The 12,120-nt window shown below is 46.5% G+C and overlaps 2 protein-coding genes across 4 annotated transcripts in view; both read left to right on the top strand.

Moving 5' to 3' along the window:
• The window catches only part of LOC135368804 (protein qui-1-like), a 336,239-nt gene that overhangs the window by 119,379 nt on the left and 204,740 nt on the right, over positions 1-12,120 (top strand). The window lies entirely within an intron of this gene.
• LOC135367940 (uncharacterized) lies at positions 2,017-5,264 on the top strand. Its single transcript, XM_064601036.1, has 2 exons — positions 2,017-2,158; positions 3,585-5,264. The coding sequence occupies exons 1-2, from the start codon at positions 2,141-2,143 to the stop codon at positions 4,956-4,958; spliced, it is 1,392 nt and encodes a 463-aa protein (XP_064457106.1). The 5' UTR covers positions 2,017-2,140; the 3' UTR covers positions 4,959-5,264.

The raw sequence follows: 12,120 nt of genomic DNA, 5'->3' as shown, positions 1-12,120 counted from the left end.
AGCGCATTTTGCACCGCCGGCTCTATTCTTACTTGGAGGCCTCATCTGTACTCAATGATAGCCAGATTGGGTTCCGCCCTCGCTGCTCTATCTGGATGGCTCACGCGGATCTCGAAAGCCCGATCCGCCACGCGCGCGAGACCGGAAAACTCTCTGCCCTGGATGTTGCTAAGGCTTACGACAGCGTGAAGCGCAGCCGCCATCTCCACAGAATGGCTTCCGTGCGCGTCCCACCCTACATCATCTCCTGGGTCGACAGCTTCCTTACTGGGAGGTCGTCCTTCTGTGCCCCAAGGCTCCGTCTTGTCACCCTTGCTTGTTAATATCCTGATGAGCTCTCTGCCCTTAGACCAGGACATCCTCACCGTAACCTACGCTGATGACATAGCTTTCTTTGCCTCTTCCCCGTCGCTGCACCTGCTATATGAGAAGCTGCAAGCGTACCTCAACGCCCTTACCGCCTGGATGCGCTCCGTTCAACGTTCAGAAGTGTGCAGTGCTCCTTTTCACCCCCATTAGTTGCCCTTCGAGTTCCGTGACCATCGACCTCAAGGTTGCTTCCGAGTCCATCCGCCAGAAGAAACTGCTGAAATACCTCGGAGTCTGGTATGACGGACACTTGGACTGGGCCCACCACCTTGAAGTCGTCAGCCAAAAAGCTGCGAAGGCATGCAGAATTCTCCATCGCTGCTCCAGCACCCGTATCGGGATGCGCAGAAACGCCTTCCTGTTTGTTTACAAGTCCGCCCTGTCCTGGAATTGGGCTGCGTTCTCTTCTCCCACCTCCCTGATTACCGCCTCAGCAGGCTCTTCATCGTCGAGAGAAAGGCGCTACGTCTTTGTTTGGGCCTCCCCAAATACACCCCGAACCAAGCACTGTACTGCAAAGCACGCATCCTCCCTCTGAAATCACGTCTTCGTGTCTTGACAGTTAACACCTTCCTCTCCTTGTGCCAGAGCCATCTTTCTTTGAGACACAATGAAGCCCTCAGGAACATGCGTTACTGTCTGGGCGGGCGGTGGCACAAATCAAACACCCCGCAGCTTGTCTTCGCTGAGCTCTTACTGAAACCTTTGGGTGTATCGCTGACGAACGTCCCTCCGCCTTGCTGCCCCTCTCCTGACCATCAGTAAAGGTTGAGGATGTCTTTCAACCCGGTACCAGTTTCGCCGACCGCAACAAGCTTGAGGTCCTCCTCGCTCGCCACATTGACCGCTTCCCCGAACATCCGGTTGTAGCAACTGACGCGACCGTCTCTTGTCAGCGCGCCCTGCGTGGACCTTGTTTTTCCCCGTCTCGACGGTCACTTCCCCATCCGCCTTCCTGACTACACCCCAGTGTTCAAGAGCGAATTCCTCGCTATAGCCCTGGTTCCCCGGATTGTCCCTGCCTGATCTTGCAAGACGTTGCTCCTATCGGACTCCCTGTCAGTCATCACGTCCCTGGCGAACCCGTCTAACCCACTGCTGCAGTCGCTTGCGTCCCTTATTCCGTCCCACATCTCTGAAATCGTGCTCACGTGAATCCCCGGACACAGGGGCCTCATGCTCAATGAAACAGCTGACAGCCTGGCGAAGATCTCTCTAACTGGGCCCATCATCGATATCTTGCCACCGCTTCCCCAAATCATCAGATCCAGACACGACCACCTGTCATCTCCATGGCAGCCCGAATGCTGCTCCTCGCGCCACATAGAAGTATTCTTAACGTGCATCCGGTGCCTAGCCCTGCCCCTAAACTTCTACCTGCATCGGGCTGGCGTCCACGATTCGCCATTGTGCTCACACTGTGGACTGGACGGAACAGTGGATGACTTCCTTCTCAACTGTCGCCTCTACGATCGTCTTCGTCAGAACTACCCTCAACCTCCTTAGTTGGGTTAGTTAGTTGCTAATAGCTATATAGCTAGTGGTTAGGAAACTCCACGCCTACCCTTTCCATCAATCCAATCCAATCCAATCCAATCGACCTTAGTGGATAACGGCCACTGCTCCGAGGACGAAGAAGAAGAAGAATCGTTCCCACGAATATCGTTCCATTGCGCTGCATCGGAACGCAGTGTACGACGCTGCCTCTGCTATCCGTGGATCACCCGTACTCCTTCGAATATAACTACAGCTTGACTGCTGCTTCGCTTTCATGAAGTACCACAAGCAAGTAAGACTTGTTCCATCCTACAGTTGGCAATACAAGGCACTCGCTAACTCATTTACGTTAAAGGGACTATCGCATCATCCGTCGCTGTCGATTCCGAAACTACAGTGCCATTTCACAGTGCCAGTGCCGATAATGACGACGGAAATCCGAAGGGAATCAGTGGCGTTGTTTCTGTGCCACTCGATGTAACGAATGGCAACAACGGACGACGGATGTTGAGAGCATTCCGGACTTCCCTCTCTGCAAACGTCACTCTGACAAGGCCAATCAGGTCTTTTCACACAGCATATTGCGGTGCGAACGCGAAGCAGACTACCATGGAGACAATCACCTGCGCTGCGCTCCCCAGTCGTGTGCCCGGCTTACGTCATTTTCAATTTCAATTTCAGTTTATTTTTCCTTAACGGAGGGAGGAGGAGCAAAAAGTCAGTCAGGCTTGACAAAGGCTCCTCCACCATATTCTTGCTTAGCTGCAGACGGAGTGCGAATCTTTAAAAGTCGCTTATGTGCTATTGCGGTACACATTGTGGTACGAGTTTAGTGCACTTTGACCAGATTTGATGCGCCCGAAATTATGTGATGCCTCAATAAGCCTGCGCAGCAAAACGGGCTGCGAGCGACGAATTTTGTTGCTAATTCAAAACGCGCCACATGTATTCGGGGCTATAGTTCATACTGGGTTTCACCTAGCACTCCTGAACAGAATTTACCTCATAAAACGTTACATAAGCTAACCATAATCCCGGATGTGACATCCTTGTCGAAACACCCCGACTTCTTGAACACGGGACGCGCTTGCACAGTTGCCGTCATAACGTAGATCCTCGGGGTCTGGCTGTCCGGCCTTCACCCGCATCGCATTCACCGCACATTTGGATGAGTTTGAGTTTAATTATAGAAACAAAAAACCCACATTTGGTGTTTCGGAGTTGTTGTACTCTGTGAATATTTGTACCGTACCCAAGCAATATCCGTGTATCCAACGTTAATACTCATCTCAATAGCATATGGCAGCGGACGAAAAACGGGACTAAACTTCAGGGGACCTGCATCATGGCCGCGATTTCGCCTTTCCGATGCCAGTGCCCCCTGGAGTGGCGAGGGCATTGAATAAACTCTGTAGTAACACACACGAACGTTTTAAGAGTGTGTACCTCCTCGGGATCCGTGTTTTGGTTGCTGGTTTCGTGCTGAATTTTGGTGAGGTTAGACACCTCAGGCAGAGCTCTATTGAAATCACATTTGTTGAAATGTTGCGAAAAAAATTTGAGATTTAGATGTCTATCTCTTCGACGTCAATTTATTACAATTTCATGTTTTGTTACGATCTAATTTGCTTCTTGTTCCACTTGATAGTGTGTTGTTGCCTTCTCGGAAGCGCACTTCTTCAATAACGCCGGTAATTGAAGTCGTTCATAATTTTTAGAAAAGAAATTTCCGCTCCGGCGACTCGACAACCAGGCCAAGGCAGAAGGACCGAGATGAATGTTCTCTGCTGTGTGACAACCTCAGCCTCTGTAAAAGCCTCCTGGCCCTCATGCTCTTCTCCTCAGTCGTGGCCTGCCTACTCTTCTACGACGCCACCTTCACTTCCGGCTTTGTTCCCGACACAGGGCCCGTACCCAGCCAACAGCGCTTCAAACCACAGACACCGGACGCCATCCCGAACGTTCAAGAGGTCACATCTAAGACGACGAAAAGCAATACGTATCCGACTTCTGAAGCCAAAGGCCCAGTGAAAGTTGAGATTCGGAGATCCACGGCTTCCAGTAACGTCTTCTCGGACCTCACTTTAATCAACGGAAGAAATGTCATTCCTAGAAAGAATTCAAATATGACCCGTAACACCAGATATGTAGCGTCGAACAGGGCGGTTGGTCGGGAACAGCAGATGATGGTTCTGATTCAGAAAACCAAGCTGGACTGGGTTGCAAACAATCTTCCTTTCCCACTGGATGTCTTCAAGAACAGGTATACGGACGGACACCGTGTGAAGCAACTCTGTAAGCTGGGAAGAGTAGAGACGCTGTTCTTCTTCCACACGGCGCCTGACCATAAAGAGAAACGCGACTTTTACCGCTCGACAATCGCACATCTGAGTTTAGCATCATTCTACAACTGGACGGCCGTATTCTTCGTGGGAACGCGTCCCAACATCAATTTAACGGCGGAAGGCTACCGAAACGGAGACATAGTTCAATTGCCGTTCGTCGACGTCTACCGGAACCTCACGTACAAGTTCGTCTATGGCATGCGGTGGACGCTTCTCAATTGCCCCACGGCGCAGATAATTGTCAAGCTCGACGACGACGTCTTTGTGAACCCTCCTGTCTTGAGCACATACATACGACGTTACATGAACGTTCGGGAGATGTCAATTCACTGCTCAGTGTACAAGCATAACATCGTCATACGAAATCCGAACAGTAGACATTATTTAAGCGTGCGGGAATACCCGAGTCTGGCGTTTCCCCCGCACTGTCACGGCTGGGCAATCCTGTTTCCGGCCTGGGTGATGTATCCGTTGTATAAAGCTGCATTTCATGTGCCCATGCACGCGATAGACGACGCATACGTAACCGGCGACCTGGTGTTGAAAACCGGCATTGGACACCGAGACATTTCGGTCCTGATGTCCAACACAGAAAATCGGCTCTTGGAAACGGCGCAAGGACAATTCATTTTCTCGCTCTTTTCCGGAAAGCGGAAGCTTAGTCTGCACAAGCTGCTGTGGAAGACGTTGGTGCAAATGAGACACGAGCCACGGATTGAAGCAGTACTGGATAGGACGCTAGTCTAGGGCCGGTGCACGTCAAGCGTGGTGGCGTTAAGACGCATTAGCAGGCCGAAGGGTGCCCACTGTTACAGACGAATGTTATCAATGTATATCACGTCGTCACGTTATCATGTTTGCGCTATTTTCGTCTTTCGTAATAATCGCTGCATTTTATGTCTTCCATTTTAGATTTTTTTTAGCGCAATGTGATAGGAGATTATGGGAATTTTGGTGCCCATGTCAGCTGATTGTTGAACCAGGCACTTTTCCCAGTTTCCGTAATATGTGAAGTGCTAATAAATGTGCGATGCGAGTTCGCCGATAAGTGTATTCAGCTGTAAGTGATAAGTGTATTCAGCAAGTCACAACATTGTGACTTGTTTTCGAGGAAATGAAACCATATGTACGATTAGATGCCCTTAACAATTGAGTGCGCTTCGTTAGAGTATTGAGCTCCATTCACTGATGCAGGATACCACGTTCTCGCATATATGTTAGCAAAAAACCAAATCACAGATGTTTTGAACTTTTTGAACCATACACGATACACCAGTTCACGTAGTGCAATGGTTTCGTCTTCGTTTTGTTGGGGGGGGGGGGGGCGTGCATATATCGTTTGGAAAAATTTTGAATTCCCTTACTGAAGGAAAGACATGGACGAGGAACAGAACGTTACCGGTGGCATTGAGTGAAGACTGCCAAACCTGCGTACTCGCTTAAAATTCCCTTCCCTTTTACATTCAAACACAAACTCGAGTTCCTTTTTTTTTTTGTTGTTGTTGTTGTTGCCGACATCGTGCCCCGCGGAGTGCAGCCGTCGAAGCTGTACTTGAACTCTTTCTACGCTTGCGGCGCCATGGCGGAATTTTCCCGAACTATAGGGCAGCTCGTGGATCCAAATCGAAGAGATCTAAACAGAACCTGCAAATTTAACGAACACACAATTGAGTCGTCGTGTTCTATCCAATCTCACACAGCACATAAGGCACCTGCTGCAAAGCCTGTTTGAGAGCTTGGCTGAGCAAACATAAGCCGGATATTCGATTCGAAAATGGTGCATGCACGCCTACATAAACATGGGGAAGATTCGTTCTTAACGACGCTGTGTGTTTTCTTTGTGTTGCGAGCTGTATGACAACAAAGCCGACACCAGAAATCACAACAGCAATTCCTTCCGTAATACCGGCAATCCCATATAACATGGGACGTCCCAGATTGTATACCTGATTGGAAGCAGCTGATCGATTTGTTGATAAAGCTTTGAATCTTTGCGAGATTCGTAACAATATACAGTGCGAACGAACTGTTCGTCAGTCAATATTGTTCCCGCATTCTCTTCGTTTCGAACAATATATTAGATCTGACTTCCTTCGGTACCATCGCTCCAATTTTCGCAATCGATCGGCAGTATTGATATATCTTCCTTGGACAGGTCAATAGCTCCCAGATTTCCGTTATGCCAATTTGTGATTCATCGGCTCAACTGCTGTGGGTATTGGATCGATAATTCCGTGCTGCAACATATATAGTGAAAATCTTGGGAAAATAGAAAGGACATGTCGCCGATACAACCGGTGAGGAGACAGTGTATATGCACCGTGGGTTGCCTTGGTCGATCTCTGTTCTTGTAGCGATGTAGTTTCCTAATTGCTGCTGCTGGTAAGGCAGGCTGTTATTGGAATGTGGACAGTGTTTTGCATTCCATGGAGATTTGCGGAATTGTTCGGACACCAACATATCTGAAGAAATATTCTCACAACCCGTACTTAACATGCGTAGAATGCCATTTGATACACAATTATGCCTTCGTGTTACGTTTCAGTGTATTACAGAAAAGCGTTTGTTTGTTTGTTTGATTGATTGATTGAATTAATGAATGATTGAATGATTGATTGAATGAATGAATGAATGAATGAATGAATGAATGAATGAATGAATGAATGAATGAATGAATGAATGAATGAATGATTGATTGAATGAATGAATGAATGAATGAATGATTGATTGAATGAATGAATGATTGAATGATTGAATGAAAGAATGAATGAATGAATGATTGAATGATTGAATGAATGAATGAATGAATGAATGAATGAATTAATTAATGAAAAAATAGGAGGAGAAAAGCGTGTTTTATGATGCTCGTATCTGCTTCATGTTTTGGGGTATGGACATTCGGAGGCGATTCGCCTGCACTGTGTAAAACCTGGACTACCAGGAAAACTGCAAAACGCCAATGGAGAAGAACATTTTCCTCTTCCTAATGCTCTACATTAGCACACATACAGGGTGTATGGATTGTGTCCATATTTTGATATTTTTTCGAACATCGATAGATAGTAGAAAAGCGTCAATATTTTTCGTACTGATATCGGTATACAGCGTGTTTTTTTTATTCGTTACATAATAATAATTTTTACTTAAAAAAACTAGCAGAGCAAAATATATGTCGTTTTAGTTATATGGCCATGCGAACATTCTTTCATAAAGATTGCATAGCGAAATTTAGCGATAGATATTTCAACACACGTGCGCGTTTAAGAGTTTGTTAAACACGGAATGGCTTTCAACGAGGAATATCTTCCGTTCAGCTACCTCGCTTTTACGCGAACTCCCCTAATTACAGTGGTAATTAATGAATTTTAGGTAGTTAGCATCTATAGTAATCTAGTAGGTAGTGATCTTGTAGGTACATACTTTCTTCGATAATGGCATCTATTTTGCTCAACAAATTTTAAAATAAAAATTCTGTATCGAATAAAAAAGACACATTGTATATCACTATTTATTGATACAGTATCCATACATATCGATACACTGTGGATGTTTTTCTTACGGACAGCGATGTACGGATATTTTTGCAGATATTTTGTTTCAGGTAGAAACATTTATCGATATTGAAAATTCCGATAGTTTCGCGCCTCCACTGCAAATACACGACCGTTTACGAGCCAGCAGTTGCCTTCGTCTAACAGAATTTTCCATGTAAAATGCCTTCGATACCGAAACTTCTCGCAGTACAAAAACCACGATGTCTGCTGCGCGTATGCCGCACGCGTTAAGCCCTACTTATTGGTGCGTTTTTTTTTAATTTGTTTTACAATGTGAGTCGTTTTCTGCAGAAACGCTGCAGAGCGGCATTGAGCTTCGTCCCCACCGTTGCATTTAGCGCTCGTTTTTGCTTGGAAATACCTATTATACGGTCCGTGGCGCAACGTCAATTTTCGTGTGATAAATTGTCTAGCGACGCGCCACACCACTTTCTTTGTTTTTTTTCAATGATCTAATGCGATAGAGACTGATGGACGCCGACTATACTGATTACGTCGAAAATGTGACATGGCAACTTTGCTCTTCCTTTCTCTCTCTCTCTCTCTTTGTCGGTGTGAGCTTTCATGGCGCAAAAAAAAAAAAAAAAAGAAGACAGGTAATGCTTTCTTTTCTTCCTCTAGCGAACCGCGAACTCAGAGATAATTAGCTGCTCGGCTCCAGTGAAAGATCTTGTTGTTTCTGGCACCTCTTAATTACCGCGATTAATATTTTCGATATCTTGTTTTCTCAGCTCCCCCACTGTTTTGCGTTCCGTGTTACCTGTTAATTCCAAAGTAAGCTGGCCTCGCACTTACAGTGTGCGTATCTCGACGTGGATTACATTAACTTTGCGAGCTATAATCCGACCCGCGATATATGCACACGGCACGTGCGCATATAATATGCATTATAGGTGCCTATCTAGTGTAGCGCAAGTGCAATAACCCTTTTGGTACAGATGAAGGGCCGCTCATAGCATTATATTTGCAGGTGGGACCATCGCGAGGAGCAATGAGGTGACAGTTAACGTCGCTCTGAGTCCTGCGTCATCTCTCAAGCTAGTCCACCAGGAGTCACGGTGCAAACTATTTTCGCTCTGCGGTGCGTTATAGCTGTGCAATCGAGTTTACAAAAAAAAAAAAAATGTCGGAGAATGCAGCCGCGGCCCGCCGACACGATCCTCGCGTGAAGTGGGGAAGGCGCCGCGCCTTGTTTCTTTCTTTTTTATTCGTAGCTCACGCGCCGCTTATATATGCTGGCGCTGTCCCGCTGTATGTCACTGATCACGTGAGGGGAGTAGCATACGTCACGACGTTCTCTCCTTCCGCGAAGAGCTCTTTTGACGAAGGGAATGGTTTTTTCAAAGGTGGTGAGGAACGGAGCCCTCGCGCTCGTCGTCCTTTCGCAGGAACTCATTTTTGTCGTTTGAGAACACTCCGCCCCGAAAAACGAAAAAAGAAAAAGAAAAGGGGGTCACCTCAGTCAGTGCTCCTTTAAGGCATTAATGGGGCACAACACCCATAGGATTCCCCATAATTTTTTTTTTTTTTTACATCGCGTAACGCCCCGAGAAATTGTTCAATGTGGTTTGTTTTGGATTCATGATGGTATATATTTTCGGTTGGAGCTCCCAGAAGAATACTAGAACTGGAAAAGTACTTCCGGTATCGATACATGAATGTTTCGTGTATATTACGCCATCTACCGCCCCAGAGCGTTAGAAGGATTTGTTAGGAGACGTCAGCCGAGCCTGTGACTGGCTTGAGGGTCCTCAAACCTCATACGCCATCTTTTATTAACTATATGGTGTCAACCGACAAGGTTCGCTAAGATTTCGATATTTCAACCAAAGTGCATTATGTCACAAAATCAGCATAACAGCTAGTAACACAATCTTCCCGTCAAAGCTTGGTTAGCGATACAAGAATTCTCTCTCACTCTCTTGGGTGTCGCAGAGAAGAGGGAGAGAGAGAGAGAGAGAGAGCTTATCGGATCCCGCTGGCTACATGCCTCTCACCTTCCACACAGGACAGGCAACCAGATCCCCTCGTCAATAATATCCGGAACGTATGGATGTCTCGGCGATGCAACGAAATATAAATATTGGTTTCGCCCTCTCTGTGTGATATGCGGGTACTCTGGGATACAAGAGGAAGATTGATATGTCTGCGCAACCACGTACTGAAAGGATCGTGTTTGATATTGTAAGTTCAAAAGGTTCGATAGTTATGCCATCCATCAAGCGGATGTCTTTCTGCTTCATGTAATCAGGTTAACACACCAGCAGATATGCGTCCGCACTCAGAGCCAGCGTCTGGTGGTGCACGCTACTGTTCGTTTTCATTAATCATGCCGTGTCAGGATGTGCCATGTGTGCAACGACAAGGACTAACGCGCGACTGCATAATTGACGTGGAAGGAACCTTTTACGTTAATGATGGATGTTGGACATCAAAGCGTTGGGTCGAATTTACTTCGAGTTGGTCGAATGGTATTTATTTCGGAAATGCGGTACTCTGTAGTGTCAAATGTTTCTTTTTTTGTACTGTCACGTGCCTGTAACCTCGAGGAGAGCCTTCCAGCTCCAGCATTGCGTGCATAATTTGCGCGTGAAAACACTTGTTGGGCTTCGGAAAATTTAGTTTCTATTGAAAAGAAAAAAAAAATCACTCCCGTGTCCGACTTAAGAAGGAAAAGAAATCTAGTCCGTCAACTACATACGCCGTTGGGCATACGGAGCTGCAACGGCGCATCAGGAGAAATACTGCAGCGTAGTGTTATGTGGCCAGTCTTAACAGGCCATTTCGAAGTTTAATAATTTCTCCTAGTTTAAAAATAATTTCGAAGAAATAATCAATGCCTGTTACTTGAGCCTCAACTCATGATGGTTCCTTCCGACGATTCCTGTTCCTTTTGTTGTTGGTGTCAACGTAACGGCATATCTAAATCCGCAAGGTGAATCTGTTCCGCTTGAGTGTCCCCTTGAGTGCCCCCTTAACGACTCACACGCGAGGGAAAGAAGAGAATTTCGCAGTGAGAACATGTCAACGCATTGCGTTACATTGCGTTACATTGCGTTGCAGATGCGTGCCAACGGAACGGATGCCTGTGCGTCGGGACGCATCAGTGAGGACGAACGTGTAACGTCTCACTCCGAGCGGGCATGGGCTGCGTGTGCGCGTGTTTTGCTTGGCGGCTTCTTCTGCGTACACTGATGCCGTACAGTGAAAGCACGCTTTACAGGACAACGCTACTTCGGATGGACGGACGCCGTGTGACGGCAGTCCCTACTTGCAGAATGTATTCTAGGTTCAGCTAACGTTCTTTCAGGCTTCGGGTTTGGCTTGAGGTCGGTTCCGAGCCTTGGTCGAAGGCTACAGACAGCAAGCTCCACGCGTTGCTCAAGTTCATGTTACATAAGGGTTGCGACACTTCGTCTCAAGTTACCGAAACTCATGCGGCTGTGACGTCACCGCCAATGAGAAAGCGCGAGTGAGGTCACGTGCTTACGGCTGCTAGTGGGAATGGCCGGAGCTCTGATGGCAATGCTGGGCGAGTACGTTCGTTCAATGGTTTAGATCTCCCCAAGTACGCCACATAGAAAAATAATTGTATTTTTCATAATGTGAGATACAAAGTCCATGACGTAATCAACAGCAGGTATCCAAGCATCACAGACCTTTCAAATGCTATTCGCATCCCCATAACTGTTTCGCGCATTTCCATTGAACCCATAGCGCACTCTCACGAGAACTAGCTGGGCGAACACGTTTTGAAAAATAAATAAATAAACTCGGCATTGATTTAACATTCCCATTGTAACGGAGGTATTCGCTTAATACAGTAATGGTCGCAAGACACGAGCGTTTTTGTCCGCGTTGCCGTTTAGAAAGCGCACATCAATGGGCTAATGGAAGAAACACTAATTGCGGTTGATTGTCAATAGCTCAGAAACAGGAGGAAGTAAGTAGGAGGAAGTTACCAACGACAATGTTACAGTCTCGTTATCTTCATACTTAATTCTCTATATTGACCATGGGGTGCATACTATTCCTATACAACTGTTGCGTAGTTTGTGCTCATACAGAACTAGTGAACATCAAGTTACGCGAAAAATGTTAGGATCTTGAAAGCATTGAGTTGAATTCCCGATAATTATCGAACTTCATTGTCTAATTTGTCGACAGACTTTGGACAGCCTGTCTAAAGTTAGGCCTGCCACGTTTAACCTGTCTCTTGGCTGCAAATTCCTTTACTTTCTGGCTTTCCCGCTCTTTTCTATGGGCTTCGTCGCGGTCGTTCCACTCCTAGAATGGAAAACCTCCTCACTTCATCATCCGAATATATCTGTTGTTGTTGTGATCTGGTTTATGCT

Source organism: Ornithodoros turicata, chromosome 9, assembly GCF_037126465.1.
Source record: "Ornithodoros turicata isolate Travis chromosome 9, ASM3712646v1, whole genome shotgun sequence".
Lineage (NCBI taxonomy): Eukaryota > Metazoa > Arthropoda > Arachnida > Ixodida > Argasidae > Ornithodoros > Ornithodoros turicata.
This window is presented reverse-complemented; position numbering and strand designations above follow the sequence as displayed.